Below are 20,427 nucleotides of genomic sequence, written 5' to 3'. Positions count from 1 at the left end.
GACTATGCAAACAGCTGGATCCAGTGGTGTGGTATCTGGCTAGGCTGGGTACGGTAACTCCAGTAGTCTGTTCCTCTGTCGGAATAGATTACCGGAGTTAAGTGCTAGAGATGTGAACCTACACTTATTCCCATGGGTGCTATGCAGTATAAATAATAAGGAATCTCCAAAACCCTACTTTAGCAGATTTCGGCATTAACAGCTGGGCTACAGCATCACAACGCGACCCCACAGACCTGACAAGTTATAATGGGGCTGAGTCAAGAGCTGCCAAGAAGAGCAAGAGCTGGAAATCTGAGCGCATCAACAGCTGACATTAGTCACACTCACAACCTTTACACTATACGTAATCTACCATGTCCATGAAAGCCCTGCTCTCAGGGCGGCCAACCAGAATTCAAATTTTTTCGGGACAACTTATCCCAAAATCACGGACAGCCAATATTTTTTACGGACAGATTGGAGAACCATGAGTGATTCTAAGTAATCCATATCTATAGAGCCATATACTGGTAATTACTACCAAAACAATCTAGTCGAGTACCGCTAGTCTCAAAGAAATACGGACATGTCTATTTTTTTCATGGACACAGGTAAAAAGTCACCTATTTTTATGGACTGTCCAGAAATTTCTGGGCAGTTGGCAACTCTGCCTGCAGCCATTTCATCACATATTTCATACCACAAGGGTATGTAAAAATATATTTGTGACAACGGACAGTTTTTATACCTGGGTGCAACCACATGTGACTTGTAATAAGCATCAATCCAGACATGACTCCATGTCACAGGGCAGCTAAAGCAGTTTATAGTATATATGCCCATAGCTCAGCTTTCTGGACTGGGACAGTGGTGGACTTTACCACCAAGTAAACCAAGCAAATGCTTGGGGCCCCCTTGAAGACTGGGCCCACCCTGCTGGCCACAAGCAATTGGGTGAAAAAACAGACTAAAGGCTTTATTAAACATCCCGATTTAACAGGCGCTTATCGTGGAGGAAGAGTTTCTTCCCAGTAATAGCCTGCTTGCTAGTGGAGAAGACCGCTGCTATTACATGCAGCGATCTCCTCCTCAGTATAGGGAGGCTCGATCACTATGCCATCACTCTTCCCTATACTGAATGTTTGTTTGCCAGCAGCAGATAGTGATTAGACAGCACAATCTGCCGCCTGCAATCGATGGCTTTTTAATCTGTCGAAAGATTTGGATTGCCCAATGAACAAGCTATTGCTTGCTCATCGGGCAATCGCCGGCAGTATTACACTGCCAGATGATCGCTCACAAACGTTAATACGAAAGCTCGCTAGTGATCATCTGCCAAAAAATCAGCAGGTGTAATGCAAGCATGAGACTAAAGGGGAGAACGTACCAGGTCAGCTGCACAAGGGCTTAGGGCCAGGGCCCCTTCCAGCTGTAGAGCAGTAGCAGACATGTCAAGCCACACTGCTAAACTGAGAGCGGGTCTTAGCGGGCTGATGGGGATGGAGCGTAGCAGGTTAATGGGGGCAGAGCTTAGCGGTGTGATAGGGTGAAGCTTAGCAGTGACCATGGACCTGCAGACATTATTTTACTTAGGGCCTCAGAAATGCCAAATCTGCCTCCGCTTGGGGGAATATTGCGCTTACCTATAGTCACAAATGAATTTACATCCAGTAAAGATCTAGCCCTGGTTAACATACACATTCACAGTGCCACAACTCCCGTCCCCACTATTTTTGTTCTCACCTTAAAGCAGAAGTGATGATGTGCCATACACACACACGTGACTGCTGAGCCATTAGATGTTGGACTGCTCCTTTAAAGGTGTTTTACAGGTGTTTACTATTGATGGCCTATCCTCAGGATAGGTCATCAATATCTGATCGGTGGGGGTCTGACACACAGCACCACTGCCAGTCAGCTGTTTGAAGAGGCCATGGTGCCACTGCCTCCTCGCAGCATACCAAGCACAGTGACATCCATAGCAAAGAGACGGTGCTTGGTTTTGCAGCTCAGACTCATTCACTTGAATGGGACTGAGCTGCTCCTAGGCCACATGACTTATGAATAGTGTTGAGCAAATCGAAGTCAAATGAATTGATTTCGATCAGAATTTAAAAACAAATTTGATTTGCGCCAAAGCCGAATTTCCTCGTGCTTTGTGGTAACTAATCAATTTTCCCTGAAATGGTGGTAAAAACAAAAAAAAAATACATACTTACCTCATCCATTTGTGCGCGAAGAGGCCGCCATGGCCATCTTGATTGAACATACCACTCAAAATCTTGCACGTTGACATCATCACTGATGACTAGTGTTGGGCGAAGCGAGCTTCGGATCATAGGTCGTCAAAATTTTGTTTGAATCCTGTACGGAGATCCATCTCCTTACAGCATACAAATGTATGGGCTCCACCAAAGTGAAATTCGTTATCTCCGAAGTCGCGCAAGACTTTGTTGAATAACTTCGAACATCGATTATTTAGCTTGAAAACAATTTTAAAACAGGGATCAGAAGTTGGCTTCAGTACCCAGGTACCAGTATCCCAGTTTTAAAATTGTTTTGAAGTTGAAAAATCGAAGTCTGAAGTTATGCACCAAACTCTCGCGAGACTTCAGAGATAACGAATTTTGCCTCGGCGGAGTACATACATTTGAATGCTGTATGGAGATGGATCTCCGCACAGCATTCAAATGAAGTTTGATGATGTCACCGTACCCACCGAGCGTGATGATGTGGTGACATCACACATCAGCATTCAGGAGAATTGGTGCGTTTTTTTCAATCAAGATTGCATCTCCGTGATCAAATGGAGAGGAGTATGTATTTTTTTTTTAACGCCATTTCAGGAAAAATGAGCACTCACACAGCTGCGTACACATGACTACAAAAAAAAGTTATCGGGGGCAATATATGGCAACAAAAAAAAAGAAAAAAATATTAATATTAATAATTTTTTTCAACATTGTATGCAATATTAAGTGGTGAAAAATACAACTTGTCCAGCAAAAAAAAGGTTAATCTATTATTGGGTGCAAATCAAAGGGGCTGCATATAGGACTTAGGGCCCATTTACCCAGGCCGGTATCATTGGGCAATGATCAGGAATGAACATCCATATATACATGCACCAATCATTAGAAATACATGGGGAGGAAATATTTGTTCCCTAAGAGATTGACTGTCTTTGGGCCGCACGTCACATTGTGATGTCCTGCTGACAAATGAGGATTTTTTGTGTCGCCTAAAGAATCGGATCAGCGGATAATTAGGGTGATTGGTGGCCCCTTTACAATGGCCAATAATCAGGGACATACGAACCTTCACTCCCGTAAATTGGCCCAATAATTTGTCAATGTAAATGGGCATTTACTCTTAGAGCTATCAATTTTCACACCTTTAATAAATATGCTACTGTCTTTTTAACAGTGATAAAAAAAAAATCCAGGATTCTAGATGCAATGGATCCATTCAGAGCTCTGCTGACAATTAATTGTGGTGTTGGCCATGGATAGTGAAGCAGGGATGAATCCCTGAGGGTCAGTCATGCTAATTCCTATTACAAATTCGTAGTGCAGTGCTTTGTTGGAATGGGGAACCACACACAAGGCTTTCAGAATTAAGTAGGTATCAGCCTACAGTATTCAGGCTGTAAATATGTTCATTTCACTGGTATAAACTGGTATAGGGTATACGTTCCACCTATTAAATTATATCACTGTCGTTTGGAACGCTATATTGCTGCTAAAACTAATACTTTATTAATTCAAAGAAAAAGGGGAAAGGGAACTACCTATATTAAAATTCTAGGACACCATCTAACCAGTATTGAGTCGATGAGATAGACCATATGAAACCGCATGTGCGGTACATGTGACTGTGGATGGGGTCACTAGAAATGCCGCAACTAGTGCTGTACTAAAGGCTGAATCATAAGGCCATGGGGCCGTACTAGATCCAATCCACCAGAAGTATGCACTGTGGCGCGGTCAAGGTGCTCTGAACCATTTCCAGCTGGTATTGCCCTAGGCTAAAATTAATATGGTTAGACTAATCCATTGATAAACATCTACCTGCAGAAACCGACCTCACTAAAACCATCCGTTCAGGGTGAATCAGATGTCTGAGTATCGGTCCTGCAGGCACGAATCAAGGGACACTAGGCTAGGCTGGATGGAACAGAGGGGCCTGATTGCATCTGCTCATCAGCTGCAGAGGGCTGAGAACCGCAGACCTCAACTGCAATGTGAGCGCAATACAGGCACCATGGACACTAGTTTATCCCCACAACACACTCGACGCGTTTCGCCATATTCGGCTCGTCAGGAGCATAAATCTGTGGGTATTGGGACAAACGATCAAAAGCTGCTAAGCCTCCGTGACAGAGGCTGCAGCTGTCAGTATGAGGTGGCTCAATACTGGTTAGATGGTGTCCTAGAATTTTAATATAGGTAGTTCCCTTTCCCCTTTTTCTTTGAATTAATAAAGTATTAGTTTTAGCAGCAATATAGCGTTCCAAACGACAGTGATATAATTTAATAGGTGGAACGTATACCCTATACCAGTTCTACCAGTGAAATTTTCTATTATATATACCGTTTCAGAGTGATGGCAGGCTTTCTGGCAGCGGGTATTTGCAGTGAAAAATGGGATGAAGAAGCCAAAGCGTTTTTTTCAGAAGCAGAATTACCCCCGACCAACCGCACTCTCAGTATCACTGGTTCGTTCAAACTGCTCACCAAAATTTATAAGGATCAAGTCAGAGGGTGGTGGGAAATTCAAACCCTTGAAACATATATCCAACACCAAATAGTTCCCAGGGGTATGCGTATCCCCTTCCTCCCATCCAACAGAATTCAGTCCTCAGTATTCCGCAAGAAATGGGAAAAAGAGGCTGTTGAGAGCTCCCTTAGGCTTATGGCATTGTTGCTGGAGGAGGAAAAGGCCCTGCACATTAAGAATACCACATTGTTGCAGGAGCAAATTGCTGAAGTGAGTAAATTCTCCAGCAACTCTGAATTTACACGTAAGGAGGGCTTTCTGCAACAGACGGTTGAACGATTTACAGCCCAGCTCAAAGAGCGCAAACATTCCCAATTCTTGAGGGACAAAGCGGATTTTAAAGAAGGTCGCATCCTTGAGTTTGCGACCAAAACCGCGAGAACCCTCGAGGTTGAGACAGAACCCTCATCCTCAGAGGGTGAAACTGAATTGGAGGGTACTTCCTACCAAAATAGTCAATACCCCATCTTTCAGCCCTCCAACAAGGGACCTAGAGGGAGAGGAGGTAGAGGTAGGAACCCCGGATCACGGGGGGGTTTTTTAGGGAATCAAACCGCGAGACCCTACAGTCTGAGAAATCGAAAAAACCAATAGCACACCATCACAGGATGGGGGCTACTGGTTATCAGACTGGGGACTCTCCAGTGAAAGACAGGTCTAGGGATAAGTGACAAATTATCAACTTATCGGATAGGTCCCTTACGGAGGTAGAATTGGAACTGCTTAGTAAGGGCCTATCATTTGTTCCCACGTGTTCCTTTAGCTCCTTCGAATGGGTTAAGGATTTGACCCTATTCGTAAGGAGACTAAAATGGAAAAAATTCTTTGCGACACATAATCAACAACAATGCAATGAATTGGGTATTGACATCCATGACCTGCCCGATATCCAACTACTGGTATCCCTTATGGAAGAAGGGGAGAGGGATGTCGGTGAGGGTCCATTCACGGATCTGAAACTGCCCTCCACAAAAAACCCACCCCTGAGTGATGGTACACCGCCTGATATTTTTCTTAAGGTCATGACTGATCAATTGAGAATGCTTGACACATCCAGAGGGATTGAGTCGAATCTCCATAAAAGGGAAATTGATGCATTAATCTCACTGGAACGTGACAACTCCCTTGTCATTAAACCATCGGACAAGGGAGGGAATATTGTCGGAATGAATTGTGAACAGTACAAAACTATGTGTCTTAACATTCTCAGTGATGATTCTTGTTACCGTGTGCTGGAAATGAATCCAACTGAGACATTCAGGAGGCAATTGAAGGATCTTTTGGATACAGCACAAGATCATGACCTTATTAGTCGGTCTGAGTTTGACTTTTTGTTCCCCAAACATCCCCAGATCCCTTGCTTCTATGGGTTACCCAAGGTGCACAAGGGACTTTCCCCATTAAAGGGACGTCCCATTGTTTCAGGGACTGGGAGCTTGACACATCCAATCAGTACATACGTGGATAGGATTCTACGACCCTTTGCGGTGGCCCTATCCTCGTATGTACGTAATTCCATGGATGTGATCAAGAAACTGGAGGGAATCTATCTTGGTGAGAACGTTATGCTGGCCAGCTTGGATGTTGAGGCCTTATATAGCTCCATACCCCATGACAGGGGATGTGGAGTTGTGGCCTCATTTCTCAATCAACGTGGCATCCATTGCTGGCAGCATAACGAGTTTGTCCTTGAACTAATGAAGTTCATCCTTGAACACAACTGTTTTACTTTCGATCACCGTATGTACCACCAGTTCAGGGGAGTGGCGATGGGGAGCCCTTGTGCCCCAACCTTCGCCAATCTCTACCTGGGCTGGTGGGAACGGGAAGTTGTGTTCGCTGATAATCAGAGATGGGCTGACCACATTAATTTGTGGTTACGCTTCATCGACGATGTGCTGATTTTATGGTCGGGGAGTGTAGAGGATTTTAATCGGTTCGTCTCAGACCTGAATATAAATACTATGGGACTATTCTTCACATCGGAGATCCAGGAATCTCAAATCACCTTTCTGGATTTGACCATCTTCAGGGACAAGATGGGTAACATTGGCACACGACTGTTCCGCAAAGAGACGGCGACCAACAGCCTCCTTAGGTGGGACAGTTGCCACCCCAAAGGGCAATACCTTCGGGTAAGGCTCAATTGCTCCAGTATGTCGGACTTTAGAACGGCATCCAATGATCTACAGACCAGGTTTAGGAGTAGGGGGTACCCGCAACATGTACTAGCTAAGGCCTACCACCATTCGTTGGCCCAAAATCGGGATGCCCTACTTACCCCTAAACCAGGATCATTGGGAACGGAGCAGTTGCGCATCATAGCCACGTATGATGAAGCACACAACACAGTGAGAGAGTTGTTGACGACCTATTGGGGTATCTTAAAATCAGACCCAGACATTGGACATATGATAAGCGACACACCTCTGATCACATATAGACGTGGACGTAATTTGAGAGATCGCTTGGTCCACAGCTTCTTTCAGGCCCCTACAACATCCACTTGGCTGAGCACCAACCTCAAAGGGACCTTCCGTTGTGGAGGGTGTGTGGCTTGCCCTGCGATTCAGTTGGGCGCTACATTTGTTTGTAGCGTCACTGAGCGGAGATTCACCATCAGATCATTTGTGAATTGCAAAACCAGAGGTTTGGTATACTTGGCCACTTGTGTTTGTGGAAAACAATATGTGGGTAAAACCACAAGGGAATTCCGTAGAAGGGTAGCAGAACATCTAAATGACATCCGCAAAGGGGCTGACACCCCGATTGCCAGACACATATCAACTGTACATGGTGGTGATGCGGATGTCATTAAATTTCAGGCTGTGGAGGTGGTTAGAAGATCGCCAAGAGGAGGCGACTTTGACAGGCGTCTATTACAAAAAGAGACACAGTGGATCTACCGCCTGTATGCACTCCAACCTCATGGATTGAATGAGTATAACTCCTTTGCGTGTTTTCTCTAAATTCCTTTATAGGGAGTGCAACAGGTGGAATATTAGGAGTGATGTTATACTCTCCGTGATCCCTGTGTCTCATAAATACTGACCACTAGACATCTATCGTCAGCAGGTCATCAGAAGTGTGATTCCCAGGGCTCTTGTTGGGGCCATAAGACAGAAGGGGTATGGGAGTGTATTTACTAATTATGGTTTGTGTATATCACATCATACTAGACACCCCACCCTATGTTATTTATGGAGGGCTCACTACTACTATATATTCGCCTGATTGTTGTGATATCGCCTGGTATGAGAAATACTGCAGGGTCTCTTCCACGATCCTGCAGTGATATTCTGACCACAACTGAGTGATGTCTTTTACACAATGGACCTGAGACCGCTCTGCAATCGTCCCGACTGATGCTATACCATGCCGCCGGATTATTAAGTCGCCGCATGTATCAACTTTGTCTTTAGTGTATGAATGTTGTGACATTCATCTGGGCTCGTCTCACAGAGGGGGCGGAACAATGGAGGCGGGATGGATGATGCGGCGGTGCCGCGCCTCCTACCTTTTCATTGGCCGTCCTGAAGGCGTGACTCAGCATAGGGGAGGAGGACTCTCCTTATATATCGTGCATTTGAGCGGCCGCGTTCGGCCACCTCGTACTGACAGCTGCAGCCTCTGTCACGGAGGCTTAGCAGCTTTTGATCGTTTGTCCCAATACCCACAGATTTATGCTCCTGACGAGCCGAATATGGCGAAACGCGTCGAGTGTGTTGTGGGGATAAACTAGTGTCCATGGTGCCTGTATTGCCCTCACATTGCAGTTGAGGTCTGCGGTTCTCAGCCCTCTGCAGCTGATGAGCAGATGCAATCAGGCCCCTCTGTTCCATCCAGCCTAGCCTAGTGTCCCTTGATTCGTGCCTGCAGGACCGATACTCAGACATCTGATTCACCCTGAACGGATGGTTTTAGTGAGGTCGGTTTCTGCAGGTAGATGTTTATCAATGGATTAGTCTAATCATATTAATTTTAGCCTAGGGCAATACCAGCTGGAAATGGTTCAGAGCACCTTGACCGCGCCACAGTGCATACTTCTGGTGGATTGGATCTAGTACGGCCCCATGGCCTTATGATTCAGCCTTTAGTACAGCACTAGTTGCGACATTTCTAGTGACCCCATCCACAGTCACATGTACCGGACATGCGGTTTCATATGGTCTATCTCATCGACTCAATACTGGTTAGATGGTGTCCTAGAATTTTAATATAGGTAGTTCCCTTTCCCCTTTTTCTTTGAATTAATAAAGTATTAGTTTTAGCAGCAATATAGTGTAAATATGTTCACCTGCCCCCGAACAGCCCATAACAAAAGGTTTTGTTCCATCGAGATCTACTCAATCCTTTAGCATCTCTAAACTTTGTTGTTTCAAATGTATATCAACTAACTTGACTGGTTAAATTGAAAAGCAGTCAGGATAATAGTCTTAGCAATCTTGCAGGGCAATAGTAGAAAGTACCCAGTATTCAGAAATATATCATATAGAGGGTGAGAGTTGGCTGCAGCAGAAAGGACCCTGAGAAAGTGCACACGCCCCCTGAGCTGCCAGCTTGAAATAAATCTAGCAGAGCAATTAAAGCAAGGAATGAGGAGATCTCTGGATCCATTTGAGGTACAGGGCTGGCTCTAGGTTCTATATGATGTCTGATTTAAAATTTTTACTTTACTCATGGGACAACCCCTTTAACTAGGTACCAACCTTTTCAACTTGGAAATGCTTTGACCTTTCCAAAAGCCTTTGTGTTTGTCTAAAGGCAGCAAGGATAACACCTTGACAATTTTACAAATCATATGGAGATTAAGGATCACCAAATTGAGAAGAAACCATCACTGCATGATCTATGATAACTCCACATCATATTTATTACATTGTATGGTTATTTATTTTTTCACAGAACTTACAGTAGTTGCTAAGAAATGAAGTACCAGAAGCCACCAGATGGAGGATGGGGCTGGGTTATTGTCTTGGCCTCCTTCTTTATTCAGTTCTTGTGCTACGGTTCTCCACTTGCTGTTGGAGTCCTATTCGTTGAATGGCTAGATGTTTTTGATGAAGGAAAAGGAAAGACTGCATGGGTTGGCTCGCTGGCAGCTGGAGTAGGATTACTTGCAAGTAAGTAGACATTGCCCATCATCACATTTATTTATTTCTCTCTTGAGGCTTGTGCGTTCATACTTCATGTTCCTATTTCCAGTTCTATATGGTGTGGGGTTTCGCTCTGGTAGATAGGGTATGCGGGCGCAGTACAGAGGCAAAATATAAGTTCTTAACTCAAAACGTCAGTGTTTATTCACACTTGAGGAAATTGCACAAAACAGCACGTAACTTTGCAGTCTTGGTGTTAATTCACACACAATGGAAAGTTTATATAACACAAGTCACCTTGCTGGCAGTTCTGCCTCCAGTAGTCCACAGCAGGCTTTAGGGGGCCTGTTTCCCCAGTGTGAAGCTCTCAGCCATCCAGAACGGCAAAAACAGACATCTCTGCTGAGCCCAGCTGCCTATTTAAGGAGAGCCAGGTGCTGCCAAAAACCCAGACTGGCACTTAAACTCCAGTCCGGTATTTGACCTCACCTGGCTGGAAATCAGTCCAGCCGCACATGCTGGGAGGAAAATACCTACCTTGCCAGACACAACCCCTCACTGTGTTACATACCTCCCCCTTTGTTCAACCCTGAGGGGGTGGACACACGCCAGACAATGCACCCGGGACAGGGCATCCGCGTTTCCCTGCATCTGGCCTGCTCTGTGTTCTATCGAGAACTTAAAGTTCTGCAGAGACAAAAACCATCTGGTGACCCGGGCCTTCCTGTCTTTGGCCTGGCTCATCTACTTGAAAGGGGAGTGGTCGGTCATCAAGCGGAATTTTCTCCCCAACAAATAGTAGCGGAGAGACACTATACTATACCTCGTCTTTGCTGGGGTGAGCTTACGGCTGAGGAAGACAACGGGATGCTCCTCCCTGCTGACTTACTGAGCACCGAGGCCGTACAGCACCAAGGCCTACTTCGGAGGTAACCCGTTTGTACCACGAACTCCCTCTTGAAGTCGGGCGTCACCAAAACCAGTGATCCACACAGGGCTGACTTTAAAGCGGCAAAAGCCTCTTCCGCCCGATCATCCCAGCGAACCATTACTGATTTTCGTTCCTTCAAGAGCCCTGTCAAGGGTGCGTCTAGAGTAGAAAAGTGGGGAACAAACCTCATGTAATAGCCCTCCATTCCCAGAAATGACTTTATTTGCCTAGTTGTGACAGGTTGGGGCCAATTCCATATCTCCTCGATTTTGTTCACTTGGGGTTTGTTGACCCCACGCCCAATGACATACTCCAGGTACTTAGTTTCTTCTAACCCTATCGCACATTTTTTTTGGATTAGCGGTTAGGCCAGCTTTGCGAAGGGAGTCCACTACAGCCTGCACTTTGGGTAGGTGACTTTCCCAGTTGGTACTGTGGATGACAATATCGTCCAGGTAAGCTGAAGCGTACCGACGATGTGGACGAAGCACAATGTCCATTAGTCACTGAAAAGTGGCGGGGCCGCCATACAGACCAAAGAGTAAGAACTTATATTGATATAGCCCCTCAGGCGTGATGAAGGCAGTTTTCTCTTTGGCAGCCTCCGTTAAGGGCACCTGCCAGTACCCTTTCGTGCGGTCCAAAACAGAAAAATCCCGGCTTGTCCTAACCTCTCGATGAGCTCATCCACCCGGGGAATGGGATGCGCATCGAATTTGGAAACCTCATTAAGTTTTCGAAAGTCGTTACAAAACTGCAACGTCCCGTCCGGCTTGGGTATCAATACTATAGGACTACCCCACTCACAGGTTTCCCTATCTTTCCACGGTTTGAGTAAATTCACATGGTAAACCTGCTCCGGCTTTCGCTGCCCTGGCTGGTGTACCTTGTAGTTTACATCTCTAATTTTATCGAGTACCTCATAGGGCCCCTGCCACCTAGCCAGGAACTTACTGTCCACGGTCGGCACCAGAACCAAAACCAGATCACCCGGGTTAAATATCCGGACCCGAGCCTGCCGATTATAGACCCGATTCTGGGCTTGATGAGGTGCATCCATATGCTCCCTAACAAGAGGCAACACTGTCTCTATCCGATATTGCATCTGGGTAACGTAATCAATGACACTTTTATGTGGAGTGGGTTGTTGTTCCCACGCTTCTTTGGCCACGACCAAGAGACTGCAAGGGTGTCTACCATATAGCAGTTCGAGGGGCGAGAACCCAGTAGAGGCCTGGGGTACCTCTCGCACTACGAACATGAGATAGGGCAGAAGGAGGTCCCAGTCCTTCCCATCTTTAGACACTACCTTTTTCAACGTATTTTTTAATGTTTGGTTAAACCGTTCTATCAGACAGTTCGTTTACCGTCCGTTTACCGTCCGTAGTTGTTTTATGTGCAGCAACTTACAGAGTTCCCTCATCACCTTGGACATAAAAGGGGTCCCTTGGTCGGTCAGAACCTCTTTAGGTAGTCCTACTCGGGAAAACATCTCCATTAACTCCTTAGCTATGAGTTTGGCCAAGGTATGTCACAGTGGCACCGCCTCCAGGTACCGAGTGGCGTAGTCTAGAATGACTAAGATGTGTTGATGCCCTCTGGCTGTCTTCGGTACTGGGCCTATGAGGTCCATAGCTATTCGGTCAAACGGTACGGTACTTCGATAATCAGGAGAGGTACTAGGGAACTACGGAAATGTGGCTGGGGGCTAGTTATCTGCCAGGTCGGACAAGACTTTCCACTTCTTTGAATATGCTGGGCCAGTAAAACCGCTATAGAATATGATCCTAAGTTTTGGTGGGCTAGATCTAACACAAGCTTGCGATAAGCCTTATGGACCACCAACTGTTCAATAGGCTCACCCCATAGTTGGTTTACCTGATATAACATATCCTGATGAACCACAAAATGGGGAAACACTGACTCTGCCCCCCTCCCAAAAGAACCCCCCTGTAACAGTCTTAGTAGCCTCGTAGCGCTCCACCAGGTCCACCATTACTAGGGCGTTGCCAGGAGGTATCTGGCTGATCCAGTGCTACAGAGGGGGTGGCAGAGCCCTCCAGAACATATCAGCCAATAGTCTATCCAGCATAGCCGTGGGACTCAGCACATCAGGCTGTAGCCACTTTTGCAAGAGGTGGAGTAAGTCATAATACTGGGTCCTCGCAGGCTCAGCCAGCTTAAACCCCCACTGATGTACCCACTGGGCCCGGACCAACACTTTCACCCCCAGTCCTGCCAAAATCTCACCCTTTACTTTTTGGTAGTTGGCCGCTTGATTATCCGGCAAGTCGAAATACAGCCGCTGGGAATCGGATGCCAGGACTGGAGCGACGACCTCAGCCCACTGGTCACGGGGTAGCTTTTTCATGATGGCCACTTTCTCGTACATCGCCAGGTAGGTTTCGATGTCATCTGCGGGGGTCATCTTAGGAATCGCGGCACGGACTGCTTTCCGGGCATCATGGACCCTTGGGGTTGCTCCTGCTGTCTGCAAAGCCATCACGTGTTGTAGCAGAAACTGGTTAGTCTCCTGCTGCTGCTTATTAGCCTCGCGTTGCTGCAGGTTTGTCTCTTGTTGCTGCAGATTAGCCTACATGAGGGCTTTCACAACAGCCTCCATTTTGTCGTGGGGCACTGGTTGTAATACAGCTGGTTTAATGTACGACATACAACCATGCCTGTAAAATGCAGAAACCAAAAATATCGGCGTTACTGCTCTTGCCCGCATTCTCCACCAATTGTGGGGTTTTGCTCTGGTAGATAGGGTAAGCGGGCGCAGTACAGAGGCAAAATACAAGTTCTTAACTCAAAACGTCAGTGTTTATTCACACTTGAGGCAATTGCACAAAACAGCACGTAACTTTGCAGTCTTGGTGTTAATTCACACTCAATGGAAAGCTCATATAACACAAGTCACCTTGCTGGCAGCTCTGCCTCCACAGCAGGCTTTAGGGGGCCTGTTTCCCCAGCGTGCGGCTCTCAGCCCTCCAGCACGGCACGAAGCCTCAGATCCCAAAAACAGAGACAGTGCTGCCAAAAACCCGTACTGGCACTTAAACTCCGGTCTGGTATTTTACCTCACCTGGCTGAAAACCAGCTCAACCACACATGCTGGGAGGAAAATACCTGCCTTGCCAGACACACACCCTCACTGTGTCACAATGGTTTAAGAAATACAGATTTCTCTTGACTTTTAAGTTGAAGAGACTTAAAGGGACTCAAGTCCCACAGATACTGGTCATCAAGACATTTCCAACAGATGTAAAGGGTAAAATAAATAAAAAAGATGTTGGCCATACATTGATTTCTCCTGAGGTTACATCATTAGCAGGTAAAATGTCAGATTACATGGAGCATAGGTCTTTACTGTTACTTTTAGAGTCATCACAAAAATGGGAGAACATATGTATATAACATTCAGCCAGGCTAGTTATTTGTAAAGAAGATATTCAGCTCAGTTTAGACATCTCACCTACTCTATGGTCAGTATTGACCAAGCAGGGCTTCTAACCTGCATAGAGAAAGAAATCTGCCAATTAAATGACCTACACGTAGAGAAACCTGCAAATTTCTGCGAAATCAACCAGAATATCAAATGTGTCATCTATCCCATTGGTAGCTGTTAGAAGGATCAGGCATAGGATTTCAACATTATCCTGCTATGTGGATTTCGCATTAGCACTTATGTGATCCATGTAACCCAACACCATGATACTCAATGACAGGAATCTCCATTAGCTAAAAGTCATTTTCAGTTTTTGGAGGTACCGTAGGTGAAAATAAATGTATAGAGCAAACAGACAACCCAAAGTTATTTACATATCAGATTACAAAGTGTAGACACCAATCCTAGTTTTTTGCATAGTTTAAGATAAAATAAAAAGGACAGGTTCTTGTTTTAAAAAATAAAATAAAAAACTCCCAGTCCCAGGGATACCATAAGTCTGTTGTTGACAACACCTCAGTTTAGAAAGTGCACTCCTATGGCTAGAATACTTGTCAGCAAAGTACTTGCAGTTATAGCTCGGAGCACCCGTTAAGCTCCTCAACTCATGTTTATTCCATAGAAATTCTTGCCAAGATTAATATGAGTTATCTGAGGAATTAAAATGGATTCAAAGTTTGTTTTTAGCTAATCTAATGGTTAAAGAAAGACCTACTTTGTAACCAACTAAGGCTACTTTCACACTAGCGTTTCTATTTTCCGGTATTGAGAGCCGTCATAGGGTCTCAATACCGGAAAAAAACGCTTCCATTTTGTCCCCATTCATTGTCAATAGGGACAAAATGTTACTGAATAGAACGGAATGCTCCAAAATGCATTCTGTTCTCATAATAACATAGTAACATGGTAACATAGTACATAAGGCCGAAAAAAGACATTTGTCCATCCAGTTCGGCCTGTTATCCTGCAAATTGATCCAGAGGAAGGCAAAAAAAAAAAAAAGTGAGGTAGAAGCCAATTTTCCCCACTTTAGGGGAATAAAAAATTCCTTCCCGACTCCAATCAGGCAATCAGACTAACTCCCTGGATCAACGACCCCTCTCTAGTAGCTATAGCCTGTAATATTATTACACTCCAGAAATACATCCAGGCCCCTCTTGAATTCCTTTATTGTACTCACCATCACCACCTCCTCAGGCAGAGAGTTCCATAGTCTCACTGCTCTTACCGTAAAGAATCCTCTTCTATGTTTGTGTACAAACCTTCTTTCCTCCAGACGCAGAGTATGTCCCCTCGTCACAGTCACAGTCCTGGGGATAAATAGATGATGGGATAGATCTCTGTACTGACCCCTGATATATTTACACATAGTAATTAGATCTCCCCTCAGTCGTCTTTTTTCTAAAGTGAATAACCCTAATGTTGATAATCTTTCAGGGTACTGTAGTTGCCCCATTGCAGTTATTACTTTAGTTGCCCTCCTCTGGACCCTCTCCAGCTCTGCTATGTCTGCCTTGTTTACAGGAGCCCAGAACTGTACACAGTACTCCATGTGTGGTCTGACTAGCGATTTGTAAAGGGGTAGGACTATGTTCTTATCACGGGCATCTATGCCCCTTTTGATGCAACCCATTATCTTATTGGCCTTGGCAGCAGCTGCCTGACACTGGTTTTTGCAGCTTAGTTTGCTGTTTATTAAAATTCCTAGATCATTTTTCATGTCAGTGTTACCGACTGTTTTACCATTTAGTATGTACGGGTGAATTGCATTATTCCTTCCCATGTGCATAACCTTACATTTGTCAGTGTTAAACCTCATCTGCCACTTATCTGCCCAAGCCTCCATTCTATCCAGATCCCTATGTAGTAGTATACTGTCCTCTTCAGTGTTAAAGGGCTTATGTCACCCCACTAAAGTCATATATATTTTTTTGGGCTACTTATAATCCCTATACTGCGATATATCAATATATAATGCTATTACTCATTTTGGTTCAGTAGTTAATTAAAAAAACAGACTTTTATAATATGCAAATTACCTGTCTACCAGCAAGTACAGCGGCTACTTGCTGGTAGCAGCCGCATCCTCCTTTCATAAAGACGCCCCCTCCTCATGTTGATTGACAGGGCCAGCGAACTCGCTCGTCCTCTGGCTGGCCCTGTCTGCATTCAAAATCTGGCGCCTGTGCCGTACCTGTCTTCAGTCGGCGCAGGCGCACTGAGAGGAGGACGCTCGCTCGGCCGCTCCATCCTCAATGCGCCTGCGCCAATGACGCCACATCTACACCCGGCGCAGGCACACTGAGGAAGGAGCGGCCGAGCGAGCGTCCTCCTCTCAGTGCGCCTGCGCCGACTGAAGACAGGTACGGCACAGGCGCCAGATTTTGAATGCAGACAGGGCCAGCCAGAGGACGAGCGAGTTCACTGGCCCTGTCAATCAACAAGAGGAGGGGGCGTCTTTATGAAAGGAGGATGCGGCTGCTACCAGCAAGTAGCCGCTCTACTTGCTGGTAGACATGTAATTTGCATATTATAAAAGTCTGTTTTTTTAATTAACTACTGAACCAAAATGAGTAATAGCATTATATATTGATATATCGCCGTATAGGGATTATAAGTAGCCCAAAAAAAAAAAGACTTTAGTGGGGTGACAGAAGCCCTTTAATTACTTTACACAGTTTAGTGTCATCTGCAAAAATTGATATTTTACTATGCAAGCCTTCTAAAAGATTATTAATAAATATATTGAAGAGAATAGGGCCCAATACTGACCCCTCAGGTACCCCACTAGTGACAGTGACCCAATCTGAGTGTGTACCGTTAATAACCACCCTCTGTTTTCTATCATTGAGCCAGTTACTTACCCACATACAGACGTTTTCTCCCAGTCCGAGCATTCTCATTTTATATACTAACCTTTTATGTGGTACAGTGTCAAATGCTTTGGAGAAGTCCAGATATACGACATCCATTGATTTGCTGCTGTCAAGTCTAGAACTTACCTCTTCATAGAAACTGATTAAATTATTTTGGCATGACCGATCCCTCACGAAGCCATGCTGATATGGCGTTATTTGCCTTTTTCCATTGAGATGCTCTAAGATAGCATCTCTCAGAAAACCTTCAAACAGTTTACCCACAACAGATGTTAAACTTACCAGCCTATAGTTTCCAGGCTCTGTTTTTGGACCCTTTTTGAATATTGGCACCACATTTGCCATGCGCCAATCCTGTGGGACATTCCCTGTCAGTATAGAGTCCGCAAATATCAGAAATAAGGGTCTGGCTATGACATTACTTAATTCCCTTAGGATACGGGGGTGTATGCCATCCGGTCCTGGCGATTTGTCTATTTTAATCTTTTTAAGTCGCTGCTGTACTTCTTCCTGGGTCAGACTGGACGCTTTTAATGGGGAATTTATTTTTACATTCTGCATGTCATCTGACAATTTATTTTCCTCAGTGAATACATTGGAGAAAATTTTTTTTTAATAGTTTTGCTTTCTCCTCGTCGCTCTCTGCGACTCCCCCCTCATTACTCTTTAAAGGGCCGACACCTTCAGATTTATACTTTTTAACATTTATATAATTGAAGAACATTTTAAGGTTAGTTTTACTCTCTTTGGCAATCAATCTCTCGGTCTCTAGTTTGGCCGCTTTTATTTGTTTTTTACATGTTCTATTTTTTTCCTTATAGTTTTTCAGTGCTTCCGTGCTACCCTCCTGTTTTAGTGATTTATATGCTTTCTTTTTGTCATTTATTGCTTTCTTTACAGTTCTATTGATCCACATTGGTTTCTTTTGTTCCTTAACCTTTTATTTCCATACGGTATGTACATCTCACAATGAGATTTTATTATGCTTTTAAAGATATCCCATTTTGTGGCTGTATTTTTATTTTTGAGGACTTTCTCCCAGTTAGTTAGGCCTATGGCCTCTCTTTGTTGGCTAAATTTAGCTTTTTTGAAGTTTGGTATTTTTGTTCCTCTCTGTAGAAACGCTCTTTTGAATGATAATTGGAAGGTTATTACTTTAAGGTCACTATTTACCAGGTGTCCCCCAACCTGCACGTCTGTTGTTCTGTCAGGCCTATTGGTTAATACTAAGTCCAGTATGGCCATCCCTCTAGTCTGGTCCTGAACCAGTAGGGAGAGGTAATTGTCTTTGGTTATTGCAAAGAACCTGTTTCCTTTATGAGATATACAAGTTTTAGTTTCCCAGTCTATATCTGGGTAGTTGAAGTCCCCCATGATAACCACCTCATTATGATTTGCCGCCTCATCTATCTCGTTTAGTAGTAGATTTTCTGTGGACTCTGGTATATTAGGTGGTTTATAGTAAACTCCTATTAGTAATTTATTGTTGTTTTTAGCTCCATGTATCTCTACCCACATTGACTCCACATGTTCATGTCCCTCACTTATATCTTCTCGGACTGTGGGCTTTAGACAAGATTTTACATAAAGGCAAACCTCGTGCCCTCTCTGGTTTTCACAATCCTTTCTAAACAGATTGTAACCCTGTACATTAACTGCCCAGTCATAGCTATCATCCAGCCATGTCTCAGTTATTCCCACTATGTCATAGTCCTCCTCACACATCACTAATTCCAGCTCCCCCGTTTTATTAGTCAGGCTTCTGGCATTACTATACATACATTCGAGAGGTTTATGTATATTTTTTACCCTACACCTTTCCTTCTGAACTGTTCTAGTCCCTCCTTCCATTCCTCCCCCAGTCCCACTACCTTGACCCCGGTCTCTATACTGGAAAGCAAACCGCAGCATGATGTGGTTTGTTTTCCGTCCTGGGATGCGGAGTCATTGACTTGCATTTTGGGTCATGACACCATAGAAAATGGATCCGTCCCCCATTGACTTTCAATGGAGTTCATGATGAATCCGTCTTGGCTATGTTACAGATAATACAACCGGATCTGTTCATAATGGATGCAGCCGGTTGTATTATCAGTAACGGAAGCGTTTTTGCTGAGCCCTGCCGGATCCAGCAAAAACGCTAGTATGAAAGTAGCCTTTTTGGTGGTCATACATGGTCTAGGAGCTAGGAGCCATGTGACTGATGATTTACTGAATTCACACATAAAAATAGCATTGAAGAGATACTTTTGGTGAACCGTCTTCCATGCTGTTTTTATATTGGTATGTGTATTGGATTTTTGATTTCTGATCTTGGAGATTATAGGACTAATATTTAACCAGCCTAAGTACATAATGGGGGAGATTTATCATCTTCCTATGACTACTTTTTGGTGTTAAGAAGTCACAAAACCTGGTTTTGGAACCTTTTAAACACTATTCCAACTAAATCTAGTTGCAACTGGTGTTCTTATGCCACCCTTGCCCGATTCCGAAAAGAAGGCTTGGTGAGGGCAGTGCATGGGGAGGACCATTGGTCCTGGTACATTTATCATCATTTAAGCCAGAAACTGGTGTAAATGATGACCGAAATGTACACCAGCTACAAGCTAGACTAGATTGCAGTCAGATACATGGACTGCCAGACTAAGTATTTAATTTATGAGGAGGCCTGTGCCTTGTCAAAAATTAAATGCCTCCTCCGGTGGTACAGGCCCTATCAAGACTAACTTTCATTAAATTATTGAATGTCAAAACCAGGTGAAGAATGATTCACATAAAATGTTATATGTAAATGGTAAAATAATCCAGATCTACCAAAAAAGTCTCAAAGAGTCTAATATTTAAAAATGTCATAATCCTAAAGGGGGCATATTGCTAAGAAGTTTTGTAACTCATATACGGATCCTTTGGAGGCTTCGGAAATTATCTATTGTTTTTAAGAATGATCCAAACTCCAGAAGACTGGTTGGCATTGAAAACATACAGTAGTCTGAGTAATCTGTAAAACTGGCTATGCACTTAAAGGGCTTCTGTCACCCCACTAAAGTCATATTTTTTTGGGCTAGTTAAATTCCTTAGGCTGGGTTCACACTTGAGCGTTTTACAGCGCGTTCAAACGCGCTGTAAAAAGCTCAACACATGAAAACCAATGCTTCCCTATGGCCCTGGTTCTCACTTGAGCGTTTTACGCGCTGAAAATCGCCCTACGCTCAAACAAGTTCTTGAGCTTCTTTGGGGCGTTTTGACGCGCGTTTGTGGCCATAGGACACTGCAGTCAATCACACAAACGCGCGTCAAACGCGCGTTTACTAT

At 44.4% G+C, this 20,427-nt stretch overlaps 1 protein-coding gene across 3 annotated transcripts in view; it reads left to right on the top strand.

Annotated features, from left to right (window-relative positions):
• SLC16A9 (solute carrier family 16 member 9) overlaps positions 1 to 20,427 on the top strand; it is a 59,375-nt gene that overhangs the window by 4,442 nt on the left and 34,506 nt on the right. For all 3 annotated transcript variants that reach the window (XM_040437331.1, XM_040437330.1, XM_040437329.1), the window contains one exon: positions 9,667 to 9,884. In XM_040437331.1, coding sequence (XP_040293265.1) covers positions 9,689 to 9,884 — 196 coding nt within the window. In that variant the 5' untranslated portion in view covers positions 9,667 to 9,688. The remainder of the gene's footprint in view (positions 1 to 9,666; positions 9,885 to 20,427) is intronic.

This window comes from Bufo bufo, chromosome 6, assembly GCF_905171765.1.
Source record: "Bufo bufo chromosome 6, aBufBuf1.1, whole genome shotgun sequence".
Classification (NCBI taxonomy): domain Eukaryota; kingdom Metazoa; phylum Chordata; class Amphibia; order Anura; family Bufonidae; genus Bufo; species Bufo bufo.
This window is presented reverse-complemented; position numbering and strand designations above follow the sequence as displayed.